The 15,948-nt window shown below is 38.2% G+C and overlaps 1 protein-coding gene across 1 annotated transcript; it reads right to left on the minus strand.

Annotated features, from left to right (window-relative positions):
* Nucleotides 1-1,183: 1,183 nt before the first annotated feature.
* LOC111254783 (uncharacterized) lies at nucleotides 1,184-13,658 on the minus strand. The gene is made up of 9 exons (XM_022815992.2): nucleotides 13,285-13,658; nucleotides 12,296-12,492; nucleotides 10,664-10,873; nucleotides 8,017-8,081; nucleotides 7,432-7,542; nucleotides 6,578-6,780; nucleotides 5,605-6,055; nucleotides 5,252-5,379; nucleotides 1,184-2,396 (listed from the first exon to the last, which is right to left on the minus strand). The coding sequence occupies exons 1-9, from the start codon at nucleotides 13,512-13,514 to the stop codon at nucleotides 2,171-2,173; spliced, it is 1,821 nt and encodes a 606-aa protein (XP_022671727.1). The 5' UTR covers nucleotides 13,515-13,658; the 3' UTR covers nucleotides 1,184-2,170.
* Nucleotides 13,659-15,948: the final 2,290 nt, after the last annotated feature.

Genomic DNA, 15,948 nt, shown 5'->3' on the forward strand with positions numbered 1-15,948 from the left:
TGTAGTTAAGATGTAGAAATGCGGTTTTGAACCCATCGATCAACTTAAAGTTGCTCGTAAGGCTTCGTTTACCGTCGTGTTTGTCGTGAAAGCGATTGCCGGAAGCATCGTGGGAACGGAGGAGCCGAGCGTGTCTTACGATCATGCAGGCAACCGCTCCGTAACTCTGCAGGTGGTCGGCTCCGCCAGCTCGTTCGCTTGCAAGTGCGCTATAGCGGTCCTCCTATAGCAAACCAATACTGTTTGACGTGCCGACCCCGAAACTAAGTTGCCTTGCCTGTGATGACGGCGTTTAATTCCCCGCGACGATCCTAGGGGGAAAACGCTCTTTTGCACGACACCGCTTGTTCGTCGATTTGCTGAGAGTTATTTACCTAGTTACAGAAGAAGCAATTCAATCCTAGAACACATGTTCTAGGATCTAGGGTGGGGACTAGGTTCGAGCCTGGGTATAGGCACAGTTCCGTTTTGGGCCGGCAGCCACCATCTGATAAAGTGATCGAATGCCCATCGGCTATAACGCTGGACGTGAAAACTCGAGACATATAGGCTTATTTAACTACCGCGTTGATTAAAATTAGGCGCGACACAAATGTTAAACCAAACGAAGGAAGTTTACTTTCCGATTGTTCCCTGCAAGTTCTTTAAATTACTTTTCGGGTATTGCATCAGCAACCTCGTTACTCAAAGGTACGTTTTATTGACTTGTTATCTGAATTTTGCCCAACGCATTTTCTATGAATTAGAAGAAATAGTAAAATCAGATTCACAGTCAAGTACTAAAATTACATGACCGTGAATGATAATTATAGAATTGTTCTTACATTGCATGTAACATGTGTACATACATTTCGTAGACAAGTTTCATAATGCCCAGTTTTAGAACTTAAGCTTTAACTTACATTAAATCAGTACGTAATTGATGTCTCATAAGTAGTGTATTATTTTTTCGCGATTTTATTTTGAATGCTTGGGAACATCTGAGTGCCACAAATATATATATTTTTGGATTTAGGCAAATGCAAAGAGTAACGGTCGTGGCAAAACGTCTAATTATCCCATTTAATATCAGCTATATTCGTGGATATGTATGAAAAAATGTTGATCTAAAAAGCTATATCTATTTAAAGACGAAAAATCATTAACATTAACGTTATATGTTGAATAAAAATATTTCGACGTATCAAATTATATCTGACAATCGTAAGAATTTTATTTAGTCGTATTTAGTAGAAAAAAGGACAAATAAGAATAACTTTGTTTAAAGTTATTCTTACTTGTGGTTGACTCTATGCCTTTATTTGACCCGATTTGGTTCTACCATGTTTGGTAACTGTAAGGATGTCAACAATGCACTACACCATAGCAATAAAGATCTTTTAATGAAATTTTAGGGAAACTATTCAGACCTGGAACTCAGCCCAGGTACTGGTTACATATATGGGAAGGTTAGTTCTAGGCTACAAATCTTCTGAATTTGATTAATGAACATGCTGAGTTCCAAAACGAATTGTCATAACACGAGATTTAAAAAAAAAAATAGGAACGTAAAAATAGTGAATTTGATGAAATGGGTCCTGTTCAAACCTTCGAGTTTGTATTTTAGAAATCTACAGTGTTAGTTAAGATTATGACACATAACGTTAGGAGAAACAGTATAAATGATATTAGATTCAGGCGGATTAACAAGTTTTGCAGGGGACATCTTCAATCACAGAAATTCTCACATGAAGTCTTGGAACCACAAATGCCTATCATCAAGCCTAGTTTATATTTAAACTACTGCAGTTGTATTAATTACAATGAGAAAGGACCTGTGTTATACTGGTGCCATAAAACAGCCAATGAGTTTTTATGTATTCTAAAAAAACACCGACTAAATCTATTCGACTAGCCTGGAGAACCTATGTCAATCTTATAAACCTGATGTGCACAGTTTTGTCCTTGTGTCGCAATTATAATAGACAATTTATCGTGAAGATTTGCTTCTACAAAATCGATCATGATTGCTACACTATTTGCAACATCTTCACGATTGAGTTACGATTATACACAAATGCATTTATAACCACAATATCATACGTATACACGTGCCACATATAAACAAAGACCGTTTAACACATATTGTTAAATGTACGACAATACAGCTCTAAACCAGCCATACGGCTGATTACTCCAGTTGTTTTTTTCTTAGAAAAATATATAGGTCATTGGATTCGTTTGCAGTCTCCTGTTGGATGCATATGAAGATTCCTAACTTAATCAGGACCATAAGATCACTCATAAGTGTTGGTAAATGATCTTCGTTGCACAAGCCAGTTTTAGGGATGTCTGAGAAAGCTATATAGGGAACAACTTTTCCATTTCTCGGGTTTGTGTATCTTTCGCCGTTGCACCTATAAGCAAAAACAAAAAGGGTTAGATGAATTATCTCATAAGAAGCATCGCTAGACATTCTGATGGTTAGTTTTACGTATGTATGATTATAAGTAAGCAACAGTGTTTTATGGTTTTTCCAGATCTGACCACATCTAATGGATAGCGTGGATTGATCCGATTGACTTCCTTCTTTATTTCAAAATGGCTTCATAACACATTTGATGCCTTCAGCAAGCAATTCAGTGCCAGGCAAAGATGAACATGAGCTGTTGCAGTTTGGGCCGGTAATACGTAACTTATTTGGACGCATAGTCAATGATTCGCTGTACCAGTCGTTACCTGTGAGATACTTCATGACCTTCATATGCTGGTAAATTTAGACATTTTTGCTAAAAAACACAGAATACTGAAACACACACAGCGTAAAAAATCGTTGCCCCGTGCCACGGTTGTAGTTCGTTGTAAATGAGAAGGGCCCTTTGCAGACCCACATTGATGAACCGATAGATTCCTGCCATGAAGTCACAAGAAATAGAATCCCATGCTACTGGCCTGTAGTTCGCAGGAACACTTAGAGGTTCTTTCTTGCGTGGTTCTTTAATCGTCTCCCTTAAAATTTTGCATAGATAACTGTCGGATTTGCACCAACGCCGGTTTGCTTTTTGGATATAGTAACACTGTATATTGTGTTCGTCTTTCACAGCCTCTTAAAGACGGTTTCTCGAGAGAACTTCATGACATTGACAACGACCGCGTCTTGTGACTCCGTAGGATCAACAGTTGGACCTTGAAACTCTTTCAGAGTGTTACATAAGTACACTAACTGTATCAGTGCTTCTGTCGCAGGTCGTATTTGTGTTAATCAGCTGCGGTACTTTCCCATCCAATAGGGGGATTCGAAAACGCTAATTAGTATATTAAAATATGCTTTTGACGACATCAAAAATATCAATCTATCGCTCCTAAATCGAGTACTGCTCAAAATACTTGGGCTAGTTTGCTACCTTGCTTATTAAAATACCATTCTGTACTCCTGTAGCAATCCATTGAAGAACCTTGCCCCTGTTGGTGTATTTCTCCTACATAACAATGTAGGAAGACACTGGGACATTGAAAATCACTGTATCATTAAATCAACAAACTGTATAGATTCTTTAAAAACACATAAGTGGGCATATAAGATCAACCAATTTAATCGGCAATACTTACCTAAAAAGATATTAGTACTACATGCGGTTGAGTAGTTATACCTATAAGTTGAGGTAGATTATCGGTTACATTATAAACCTACAATTATTTTCTTTGGTCTTCCAAATTAGGGTCATTCTAGTACCGTAATGGTTGGTTTAGGTTGTCTGCAATAATCACTGGCAAGTGGCCAAATATGAGCTTCTCGAAATTCTATTCCTGGTCCACGGCTCGGCCCAAACACCACTTTTAGCTTCAGTAACTCTGCCCAGTTCTAACAAATTTTTAAAAACGTTGCCCTCCCCAATGACACTCGATGATTAGCCCGTTTTTACGCTCTGCAGATAGTGTCACTGGAAATCCTTGCAGAATGCACCGCAAAGCTATCAGTCAAAGATCTCATTTTCAAATCTGCCGTGGATTATTGAGAAAATGTGTGAAATATAGCGACATGTTCGTGCTGAGTTACGTGTTCGTTAGGGAAAGACTTACGTTTCTGTTAGAATAATTTTTTGGCAGATACACACCGAGGCGTATGCTGCATTGTTTGCTGATTTTATCCTCCTGAGTTTTTATTCTGTATACTATACGGTAATGGTCATTAGCATCCAACTTTTTCTTTAGTATCCTCCATACTTAAAACCTTCGTCGTACATGAGGCTCTACATAAGACGTACAAGCGAGTTTTTCTCCGGTTTATGTATTAAAAAAGTGAAATTATGAGCAACGGCATCATACTGAAACGTTACCAGATACGCTTTTAGTGCTACTTCAAGCTCCTATTCGACTCAGGTTGGCTAGTGCTGCTTCATTTTCGAATCAATCAGTAGAACGATGCAGTAGTTACAAAAAAAAACTTACCAAATAGCTTGCTTGTGTTGACAGTGTTATTAATGAGCATTTTAATATAGTCGCAGAAAATTGAGCCTTACAAGAGCATTAGATTTTTTCGCGTTACGTGGGCTTTGTATAGCTGGTTTATACTCACAATACAAGAGAGAGAGGTCAAGCAAGATGCCTTATCGAAAGACTTCAAATACCTTCAACCGGTCAAACTCGATAGCTTTGCTAGAGGTCATTAAAGTTTTTTTTTAGATAAAAAACTGAAATTTGTTTTGAAACTAATGTAAACATACTTGAACATTTGAAACATTTCCAACGTTTCCCGCCATGAGCACTTTGATACGAAGGCGTAATCTGGAATTTTCTGCTGTCGAGTCTGCCCTCCGTAGCTCACTCTCATGTAAAGTTTAACTTGAAATTTTAGTCGATTTTAACTTCACTTGGTTTCAATATAATAAAAACTGGAAATCTGTTTCCAGTTATCCAGCATATAAGTGACTTCCAAAAAACCTCTTCGCAGTTTGGTATACTGGTTAATGTGATTATTTTCAGGCACATCTGCACGCACATTAGTATATTGTTTGGCTTAATCTTTTCTGTTCTATAGTGCCGCCGAATCACCTTGCCTAGCTTGCCATATAGAACTTTATGGCGGTAATTATATAGCAACGTCTTTTCGCGGTTAATTCAAGCAAATTCTTCGAAAGAAAAATCATTCACATATTGATTTGAAAAAATCGTAAGTATCATTTCTGAGTCTTCTAAACCGCTGTTAAGGGTATTTAGATCTTCTTACTAATCTCGAAGTAACAGGTTGTTATTTTCAGCAGTGCAATTTTACCTGATCGCGCGGGTTATAAGATCTTGGCTATTTCTAATCCGCATTGCTTCGTCAATTGACCTCTCGGTTTCTTCGGATCTTATGATAACTGTTTCTTCATCGCTCGACCTTTCAGTTGGAGGTATGTCCTACAGAATGGGCGAAACGTGCAAAAAATGATAAAAACGCTAAAATTGACGAGCTTCTACAAAGTGCCCTATATTTATATTCAAAGACATTTCGCTAAATATTAATACGAGAGTTATAACCATTGTTCTAATGAGCTTGGCCGAATTTCTTATAGCTTCGAGAGGTTTGTAAATCAGGAAAAATAGCCAAACCTGACGATATTCAACCTAACGTTGCTCACTTACCGTGACGAAAATTTGCATTGTAGCGTCTGGCGGTGTACCCGCAAGCGCCGCATCTGATGCGGTTTTCTCCTGGAAACCTTCAAAAATAGTGGGAACAGAACCTTCTCGAGTGGCCGATAAGGGCTCAAAAGAAGGAGTATCAATACGTGAAGCTTGTGGGAGGGAAGAAGACTCCAACGTTTCTCTCGGAGCATCAGTCGGCGGAATATTCGTTTCATCCTGCCGCATTGACTCCCCAGGAACAACCAACGACGACTGTCCTAAGTCGTCCTCGTGATCGGTTTGCATTGTTCCTTCGTCACCCATCGGAGCCTGTTTAGCAGGCGTTGGTTGAACCCGCTTTGGTAAATTCATCGCCTCCAACACTTCATTTTGTAGGGTACTCCCTTTCCGCGGCACATTGGAGCCATGATGCAGAAGTTCGGCCGCCGTTTTCCATCCTCGTATGTTTCTAGCAATAAAATATTCGAACGTATCTATACCACAAAAATCATGCAAAAGTAATGAGGAATCGAAAAGCAACTTATCGAATACATTGGTTTGTAAATTTTAGAATTTCTTAAATTAGACCATGATCACCTTTTTACGAAACAGAACTACATCTACCGTGTTGATAATTGCTTAAATATAACCATCAGCCTTTTCTCTGTTTGAAGCTAACTCTTTTTCTACGTAAGCAAATTGTTCAGCAATATGCGTTTATTAAAGAGCAGTCTTAATTGTACTCATTTTGAAGCTGTCTTACTAGAGTGAGTCCACTGGTATTATAAGGTGCGCGGCACGTGCTCAAGTTATCATAACTCGATACTCATCACTATAAGCAAGGCGCCGAAAAATCTAGATAAAGAAAATATCTACCGACTCCTGACGGTCAATGTCGGAGCCATTTTAGAATCGTAAATGATTATCAGTGCAAAAAACTTATTAATTCCTACGAATTCCATCATTAAATTAAGCTCAGACAAATTCTCACCTAATAACCGCTGCTCGATCATCGGGCAGGCTTCTCACAATATCTGAAGTGTCTTGAATTTGTCTTTGCAGGTCCAGGGTAGTTAATTTTGTCGTTGCGTCAGAAACGATGCGTTTACGAGGTTGCCTGCTTGGAGGAACTGGTCTCGTGTCCAGCGGCTCCAGCACGAAAGAGTCTGCGGGTGGATGTTGTTCCCCAACAACCTTCGTGCATTCCAACAAGACATTAAAATAAATTAATATAATTGCACAAGGCGATGGAAAACATGAAGCGCATTTTGTAAAAAAGCTCAGTTGATAGCTGGAATGCAGTCTGAGGCCACAAAAGGATCATCCTGTAAAACCGCACTATTTTGCAATATTTAGTGCTGCTTCTTCGAAAACCATATCTTCCTTATTACAGAAACATCGACAAAGTAGAACCCACTAATATCAGCAACCGTATCAATATCTGGCTAAGAAGTCCTCAGCGATAGGCTTCCTTTTCGTCTTTAAAATGAGGACAGCAAGAACCTAGGACATTGAAAATGATAATTACAAGAAAATCTGAACGATACCTGTTGCGTTCTTTTTTGATTAGATAAGCGCTTCATCCAAGCTGGAAGCTTTTATAAGTATAATCCTTCGACCCGCTAGCAATCACGAAAAAAGGAACTAGATGATTTTCCCAAGGAACACTATTGCTATGCCGCTACTGGGGAAATAAATTCGTCTATTTACCTAGAGAGATCGAGTATACTGATGAGCTCGTGCTAAACTCGAAACAATATTTAGAAATTCCTACCAGGCTATACTTGTAATGTGTAAAAGGGGAACGACGGTATAATTAGTATATAAACACTAAACATTACATACCACCTTTGTTTCTAGTAGCTGCGTTACGTCAACATGCAGTGTCGCCTCATTGGCGTAGATGTCAAAGCCGGAAGACGTTTCAAACACTGTTGATTTTTCAGGCGGCGAAGTCTTGTAAAGTATTAATTATGTATGCTATTATTAGAGACAATTACTTCTCTTAGAGCTACTTGTTATTAGCAGTAGCATCTGCCACAACGAAATTTAATAACAAAAGCTCAATTGGCGAATCATTTTTTTCATTTATACCAGCTTAATCCTTCTTACTGTTTATGATGCAATATCGCGGTACGCATGTAAGACTACAGATCAGCGTTTCGAAAAATGGGGATCTCAGAATTTTCATTATTACACACCCTGGGAGAAAGCTATGTTAAGGGGTTCTAGTGGCTTACATATCCTAGATGGGCTTGGTATATTCTCGAGCTTCATATTAAATTTTTTTCAGAAATGCAAAATATACGATAGGTTAAGAAAGGCTTAGCCTGAATTGAAAATGTGATACACCTACTGTCTATATTCTGTTTGTTTAGTTGATAATGGTAGTAACTAAAATTACTATTTAAGCTAATAATTCATACACACCACAACCACTTGCGGAATACTAAGTGGTGCTCCGAACCCATCGTCTTCCAAAAGATCGTTGATATCTGGAAAATAATAACACAAAGCATCGTGCAATGTTTATATATATATGAAAGGAATATTTAACTATAATTATGCCACCAGCAGGGGATGTATGCACCTTTCTCTAGAAGCTTCTGGTGGATCTTACGTTTCAAAAAGGAGTTATGGCAACGGAAAAAAAAGCTGCCGGAAGAGGCTTTTCAGAAGACCTTCGAAGGCAGGACACTACGTGGCCAAAGCTTTTGTTGCATGTAACCACGTTCATAACTGGATTATAAAGCATGCAGGAGATATTTTGAAGACAACGGCGCCTAAAGGATGCTCTGAAAGTGCCCCTAGATACCTTCTTTCTAGTACTCTCGCATAACGAAAATTGTCTCGAGAGCTCCAGCCTTTATCTGATCCTTACAGCTCAGCGAGAATTGCATCATTATACCGATTTCGTTGTACTCCCGAAAAAAAATGTACTAGTTTAAACATTCGTAACCATTGACATGGTGACACAGGATTCAAATTAGCACCCTAACGAAAAGGATAGTTGTTGTTTAAAAGTTTAACTTAGCCCATCGTAAAAAGTTTGCTGCACTTGAATCAAATAGTGTAAATGTGTAATAACATGTATAGGCTTTAAAACCATTGTGAGCTGAACAGGTAATACATTCATTGAGTTTTTAGAAAAGGTAAAATCATCTAGTTAAGAGGAACTTTTATAGATTTGTCAAAAGAAGACCCGTAATCATTTAGAGCAACTGGTTGTTCACTACAACTATTGACAACACGAACTATAATGGTTTTGGTCAGTGGCTTTCGCCTTTTCGCCACGCGCTGCGTTTTGAGCTACTTGGACAATCCTTCCCTTTTTTTATTAGATATCACTTCATCTCTACATGGATCAGATCACCCGTCCTTGATAGAGCATTAGCTCAGATGCTATAAAATTCTTCACTCGATAATTATTATAAGACATTTAGGCACTTAATTTATAGTTTTGTTTATACAACAGCTGGCACATCCCAGCGTAACCCAATATATAATCTAAGGTCGTTGAGGATCATATATTAATCAGTAAACTCTAATTCTCGAAACTTCTTTCAGAACCAGAGTTCTTCTATTTTCAATCTAACTTTTAATATAGGTGATCTGCTGCCATTTGAAGGGTAATTTATTAGGTTGGCTAGTCAATTCCCGTTGGAGCTGATAGACGGCATTAATGTGGGCTGACCGATGTAGCTGGAATCTCCCACGGGGATGGTTGTGATTGTCGTCTTTACTGGGCTGCTGTCGTCAGAGTTGTAACTCGAAAAGCGGAAAAACAGAAAGCGGAATTCGAAAAGAACATGTATCGGACATTGTCGCTTCACTATACTCATGCTGAAAAAAAAGTAGGGGCAAATAGATTGCTCGAAGTCGCTGACAGCGCTAGCCGGTTGATAATATGGCTTTAGTAGAAAGTCAATTCTGACAGAATCGTCACTAACGACGGAAAACCGATTTTTGACAATAATCTTAAACGAAAACCAGACGACTAAACTCCGGAGAGCCCTCCAATTTAACACTACGAAATAATGATCATAGTCGAAAACTGTGCCTCTGCATATGATGCTATAAGAAAAAAGTGCTCACTATAGACTACTTAAAAGAGAGGGTTATAAGAACGAGTTACATAAACCAACACATACGTCTGAGCCACGAACTTGACTGAAAAAGGCCCTTGGACAAGCAATAGACAACGCAGAATGGTATTGCTATACATGACAATGCTACGCCTCCTACTGTCCAGACATCGCCTCATCTAAACATCACTTGTTTCTGTCACTACGGCATGGTGAAGAAAATAAACACTTCCAAGCATAGGCTGAGCTTCGCAAATGGATCGCTTCCAAAGACGGAGCTTCTTTTCTACCTTCGTGGGATATAGTGGCTACCAGAAAACTGGGCAAAGGTCATAGCAAGTGAACGACAATATTTTGGGTAAGAGATGTTCGCTACTTCAGAAGTTAAAATAAATTAATATAGCTAAGAATAACAAGAACCCTCTACTTAGCATAATACATATTTCGCTACTGAAAAAGTTTGGAGCACGACAGTCTATAAAATAAAGGGAAATGACGAATTTTGAGTAAATGGTTAACAAAGCAAAAACAAGCAAGGCTCTCTACGTCTTCGTTTTTGTTCCTGGTTTAAATTTTGCTACACCCTTTGATCCAATTTGTGTACCTTATTTATCTGACCCTGAAATACACATACGGTCTTTCTACATATGCTAAATATAAGTAATATCATTTGTGCGTTTTTAATCATAGCTCTCAACGGTTTATCATTCACTTTTGTAGAGGGTTTTCTATGGCTCACTGCGACCCGCGTGCTAAAATCTTTAGTAATCATATCGGGGTGAGGGTCCTAAAATGTATAAGCGCATCTGAAAAATACGAAAAAGTGCCGTACTCTTATATAAAAGGGTGATTTTAAAATACAAGATTAATATTTCTCGGATTCTATGCTGAACGACCTAATATATTGAGGCAGAACGCCTTCAGAAATGTCTGTGCTAAGCATACTAGTACTCGAGCTATATATTACAACTCAAAGTTCACTAGTTACCAACCGGTGAAAAATTCGTTGTCGTCCAGATCGATCGCATAATCTTCAGGTAGCGTTACCTGTTCTGCAGGGACAACATTCGCACTTGTTACATCAAGTTGAGATTCAGCGTCGCGTCTTTCTGCATCCACCAGTGATTCTTCTATTTGGGCAGAAATTGCAGCTGCTTTCTTTCCTGCTTCCTTAAGTATACTGGCCAGAGAACCGGGACGCTCTGTTTTAGTTGAACATCAATGCAATGTTATCGAAAATACTACAAATCGCATATATATATAAGCTGGGACATAAATCGGAACTTTTTATTAGAAAGAGACCTTAAAACTATATCGAAGCAACGATAGACATTTTGACGACTTTTTTGTTGCCTAAATGCCATGCCTAACCGTCGTATTTACTCAACCATTTATGAGCACCTTGCACCTCAATTACATCTTCAATTTAGGCGCTTAATCACTTACTAGTCATTTTTAAAATATACCCTCTTTAATTCGAAAACAACTTTTTTAAAGTTGCCGGGTATCAAAGGATATTAGTTAAACTGTCATTCGAATATGGTACAAAAAATTTCAGCAGAATTATATTCTGAACAGATAACACGCCCAAAAGTCCTGAAAATGCAACAACTCAAAGCAGCCAATAAGTAAAAAAAACGCAGAAAGTCCCAAAAGGTCCAGCTGTTGGAGCCTATCTGGATGACCCGCTAGAGCAGAAAATCCGCCTTTCAAAACGGCCGATATTTCTATAGAAGAAAATCCATGTGTGCAAAAAATGGCTTTTTAGGTTATTTCGATAAATTGCTGAACCTTGTAGATGTAAACGCTGTCGAACATCCTACGATTGGCTCTTAAAAATCTTCAAATTGCAAAAAGCCGCACAAAAATTTGCTGTAACGTAGGCCATCAATTTATTATCATGTTGGGGGTTTGTTCCTTGTAAACACATTGGATAATAACTGATCTTCGCTTCAGATTACAAACTGTTTTTCGCCATAATAAGTTTGCTGTTTTTTCCGGAAGGAAACAAGTTTTTTCTGGTCCCAAGAATAGCGAATGTACGCCCGCTACGACAAACAGCCCGTCTTAGTTTGTTCGAATTGGAATGTCCCGTACTATATATATACTTTCTTTTTAATCTAGTAGATATCGTTAGACTTGACCACAATATAAATATCAATGTGCTCTCGGCTCCTTTTTTCTATAACTGCTGGCTCGTAAATGAATCAAGAAATGTTGTAAAGGGAACTATTTTTCATTGAAACTCTCCGTCACAAAGTAGACCGTCGAAGCCTTGACGAAGCCCCATCGAAGAAAAGACAAGACGCAGTATATCGTGCATAAAATTTTATATGCAAAATTCAATTTTCAACTGATACTCAGTAACTCGTTTGCTGTAATTACATTGACTTATTAATATAAGCTTATATTACCTATCTGCTGCGTATCTAAACTAATTCACTTCATGGAAAATCACGCAAAATGTTACAGTACAGTTACTAGTTTGGCTTTTCAGCGCGAAAAGATGAAAACTGTCGCAGTGGTCGATTATTTCACACTGAAAGGATACTCTATTGAGCAACGTAGCTATCGGGAGGTACATTAAATAAGTATGCTTTCATACTCGACAACCTAAATCTAACCTTTTAGGATGTGGGATGGGATGTCTTCTGATGGCGGTTTTGATGCTTTAGTTTGAGCTGCCATAAGGCGCGCACTAAACGCATCCTCGATTTGATCAAGTAAGTCTTCAAACGATGGCTGTACCTCGGCACAATGCAGCTTAATTATCACCAGAATGCCAGCACCAGCTAGTTCCGCCATTCGTAACTCCTCAACGCTGTTAGTAGATACGAAGGTTCGAAGTATGTTATTAGTGCTTACTGAATGAAAATTGCTATTATTAGTACTAGGCCGAGACGCACATCCGTAGTTCTACACGTAAATAAAATACAATTGCTGAGTTTTATCAGCAAACTACAATTAGTAATAATATTATTATTATTATTATCGTTATTATTTATATGCAACCATGTTAACCCTTTGCAAAGTTTGTGGGCTAACAACTCTGCGAACATGTGCACGTGTATAGACGCTATATGATAGGATCAGTCATCGATTTGCTACACCATGTGCATTTGTCGTTGCAGCGCCTACAATGTCCTTTTTACTGTTGTTTTTATAATTTTTTGTTCAATATGTAGTAATTCTAGGGTGTACTAAAATATAATCTTGCAGAAAGATCTTTCTCCTGCATACGAGTTAGTGACATTTCAAAATGTATTTTGCACGAACGTAGCAGTGTGATTTTTACTCTAGTTTCCTTAAAAAGTCATATCAGCCATAATCTCAATTGTTTATGTAAGCATTCTTCATGATGAATTTTATGAAAAATGATAGAGAATATTGAATATCTACTGTTAGAGATGATTGAATTACGGCCAAGCATTTTTGTGTGGATTATTCTAGGAAGCTGTCGGCTTTATAACAGGCGGCAGAGCTCTTGTGTGAAAAGCAATTACCATTTTTTTCATATATTCCAGCCTGAATAACGACAGTCCTGTAATTCTGCAAATTGGAGTGTCACTTAGACTCTACATATCTGCTAAAGCGACATTACAATAATGCTTACCGTTGTGGCATGTCCAGATTAGGAATATTTTGTAACCAGGTAACAATTTTTCTAAATAAATTCTGATAACGTGCTTCGGTCGTTGCACTTGCGAATTCACTATCAAAGCGGCACATAAATTCACGCCGTTTAGTGGGATTAGCAGATAACTCATTAGCACGTTCAACAGCGCTCTGAAGAACTGAGCAAAGTCCCGGTGACAAAGCGTACATAGACCTTGGCGTTGCCATTTTTTTTCAAATACAAATCACCCTTTACACTTGATCGCAGTTTGGCAAATAATGCAGGTCGCCACAATGCCACAATAATATTGTAAGGCAATTAGGCGACCAACCCAGCACACCCGACGGTGGCAATGTTAACACCTTAAATCTTTCTGCCTATTTGTTTATGGAGGAAGCGTAGCTCAACAAGTGCGAGGGTCACTAGCGTTGCAATCACACATGCGCCTCTACGTCAAAATCATACACATCCTCTTTGTCCAATTGTCAGCCTAATTTTTCTAAGTACCGCAAAGTTTCGTCACATTACGATGCAACGTCCTAACGGACTTACCATACGGAGGCGGTCAAACTGAAGCACTTGCGGACTTTATTGAAAATACATGTGGTATTCATATCCGTCCTCTTCAAGATTGTCTGTCCCGAAGAAGAAAGGATGAACATGTTGCATCTCATACTTGTATTTACTTTTTTGAATCGAAATTGAAACGAAAGTTGTATTAACATCACGTAAGGATTACGAGTATTTCAGCTGCGGAATCGACATCTATAAATGTAAACAGTAGGAAATGCGAGAAATTTTAATCTCATATTTAAAAATGGCGATCTTTTATAACAATGCGACCTTTGATGACATTGCTTTTTGCCTTTCACTTACATTTGAACTTGAATTTGGTTTTGCAATCTGAAATCGTTCACTCATATCCGTAGTCGTTCGGGCTTTTAGCAAGAGTACTGCAGTAGTGGACGCAAAATCCTAAATGTTCAGTGGCTTCCAAATGTGAGTTCAATCTTATAGTTATAACAGCAGAGACAACTCACCGTATAAACCTTTTGTTAGGTAAAGGGTTTACTTCTAGAAGCACCGTGAGCCATTGGCATTATAAGAGCTAACAGGAAATAAACTTTGAACTTGATCATGAGTCCCATAGAAGCCCTAACACGAATACGATTAGCAAAGTGTTCAAAACTATAGCGAAAGCCGACCGAAAGCGTTTCAGAGTCTACGGGCGTTAGCACTCAGATGTCGTGCATGTAAATTTACTATACTTGCTCACCTACGTCAAAATAATGAGGTTAACAAACATAACAAATGGTTACCGCACAATTTGATCGAACCTTAAAAATAAATGAATGGAGACGCTTGCTTCTTGATTTTTTCTTTATTCTCATTCTTGCACTAAATTTTGACTTTCGATGAAAATGGATTTTCTGCGATAATAGAAGGCAGTCTCATCAGTAAATGGATATAACTGAACCGGCGAGACATCACCATCGCCCGCAATAACGTATGGCGTTTATTAATTGGTCTAAGTGCTGTTCACTAGGGCAACTAAGTCAGGTTTATTAATTACGGGTGAAGCATATTCGCAATGGTAAACGAACCATGCATTAAACGACTCCCGTTGCTCAAAAACGCTCGACCATTAACAATTACGGCTCTGCGAATACCCAGGAGCTACGATTGGAGCTTTTCTGGTTTCCACCATACCAATCATTTGCCCCTCAGATATTCTTTATGGTTATCTCGGCAGTCTCTCAAATTGTTTAAATCCAATTCATTTCATTCATAAATTGTTTAAAGACAATTTAGCGTTGTGTATAAAGTTGAAATTGTCTTTCAACATTTTTCAGGTTCGGGTACCTCAGACATTTGCAACAGTAGAGTAAATAAGCTACAATACAAATGGCAGGAAATCATAGATAATAATACATTGACCGAAAACAAATTAACTTTGCTTGTGAAGAAACCTGGAAGAATTACAGTCTATCATTTCGCATTTCATACTGAACGATCTAGTTTAATACGTACCTATAAGTACGCATTTCTTTGGGTTGCAGCAGAACGTGAACCAAATCGATAGATCAATCGATAGCACAATCGATAAGATTACCGGTTGTTAGCTGAACATATCGTTTTGCCGCCTGTTGGTTTCAATTTTTTTCTCATTGTGAGCAGATAAAATTAAAGGATCAGTAGGGACAAAGAAAGAGCAGTTAGACTACGATCAAAAAAAGGACGTAAAAACTCACTAATAAAAAAGCTTAATCCGATCAGAGAGCACAAAGAAAAGTTCACTTACAAAGCGGAAACGATAAATACCTTTACTATCCTGAATAGGGTTAGTGACCTGTTTTGGATAGATTAGAGGAAAAAGATAGACGTCTTTTCTAGAAAAAATAATTTCTCTTTAGTCATGTGAAGGATACGCATACGCATCTCTCATCAAGTCATATGCAACTCGTGTCATAATTGAATTTAAATATATTTATGCCACTTTTAATTAGCACATATTGTTAAAATACGCTACAGTAATAAAAGTCATTTTTTATATCTAAGACTGACCATTGAAAATTCTTCTCTTCTTTGAACATTTGCTTACATGTATGTGGACGAATGCAACATTGCCTGCATCGTTCTACGATGGGCAACAACTTGGCA

Source organism: Varroa destructor, unplaced genomic scaffold (genome assembly GCF_002443255.2).
Source record: "Varroa destructor unplaced genomic scaffold, Vdes_3.0 BEIS01000007.1, whole genome shotgun sequence".
Taxonomy (NCBI): domain Eukaryota; kingdom Metazoa; phylum Arthropoda; class Arachnida; order Mesostigmata; family Varroidae; genus Varroa; species Varroa destructor.

What these genes read in the sequence shown, in the direction of transcription:
- LOC111254783 (XM_022815992.2), bottom strand. Translation starts at nt 13,514, where the DNA reads ATGGCAACGCCAAGGTCTATGTACGCTTTGTCACCGGGACTTTGCTCA. An exon ending in AATCTGGACATGCCACAACG is followed by an intron (nt 12,493 to 13,284) that starts GTAAGCATTATT and finishes ATCTACTAACAG; the next exon opens with CGTTGAGGAGTTACGAATGG. An exon ending in CTTATAACCCGCGCGATCAG is followed by an intron (nt 2,397 to 5,251) that starts GTAAAATTGCAC and finishes TTTTGCTTATAG; the next exon opens with GTGCAACGGCGAAAGATACA.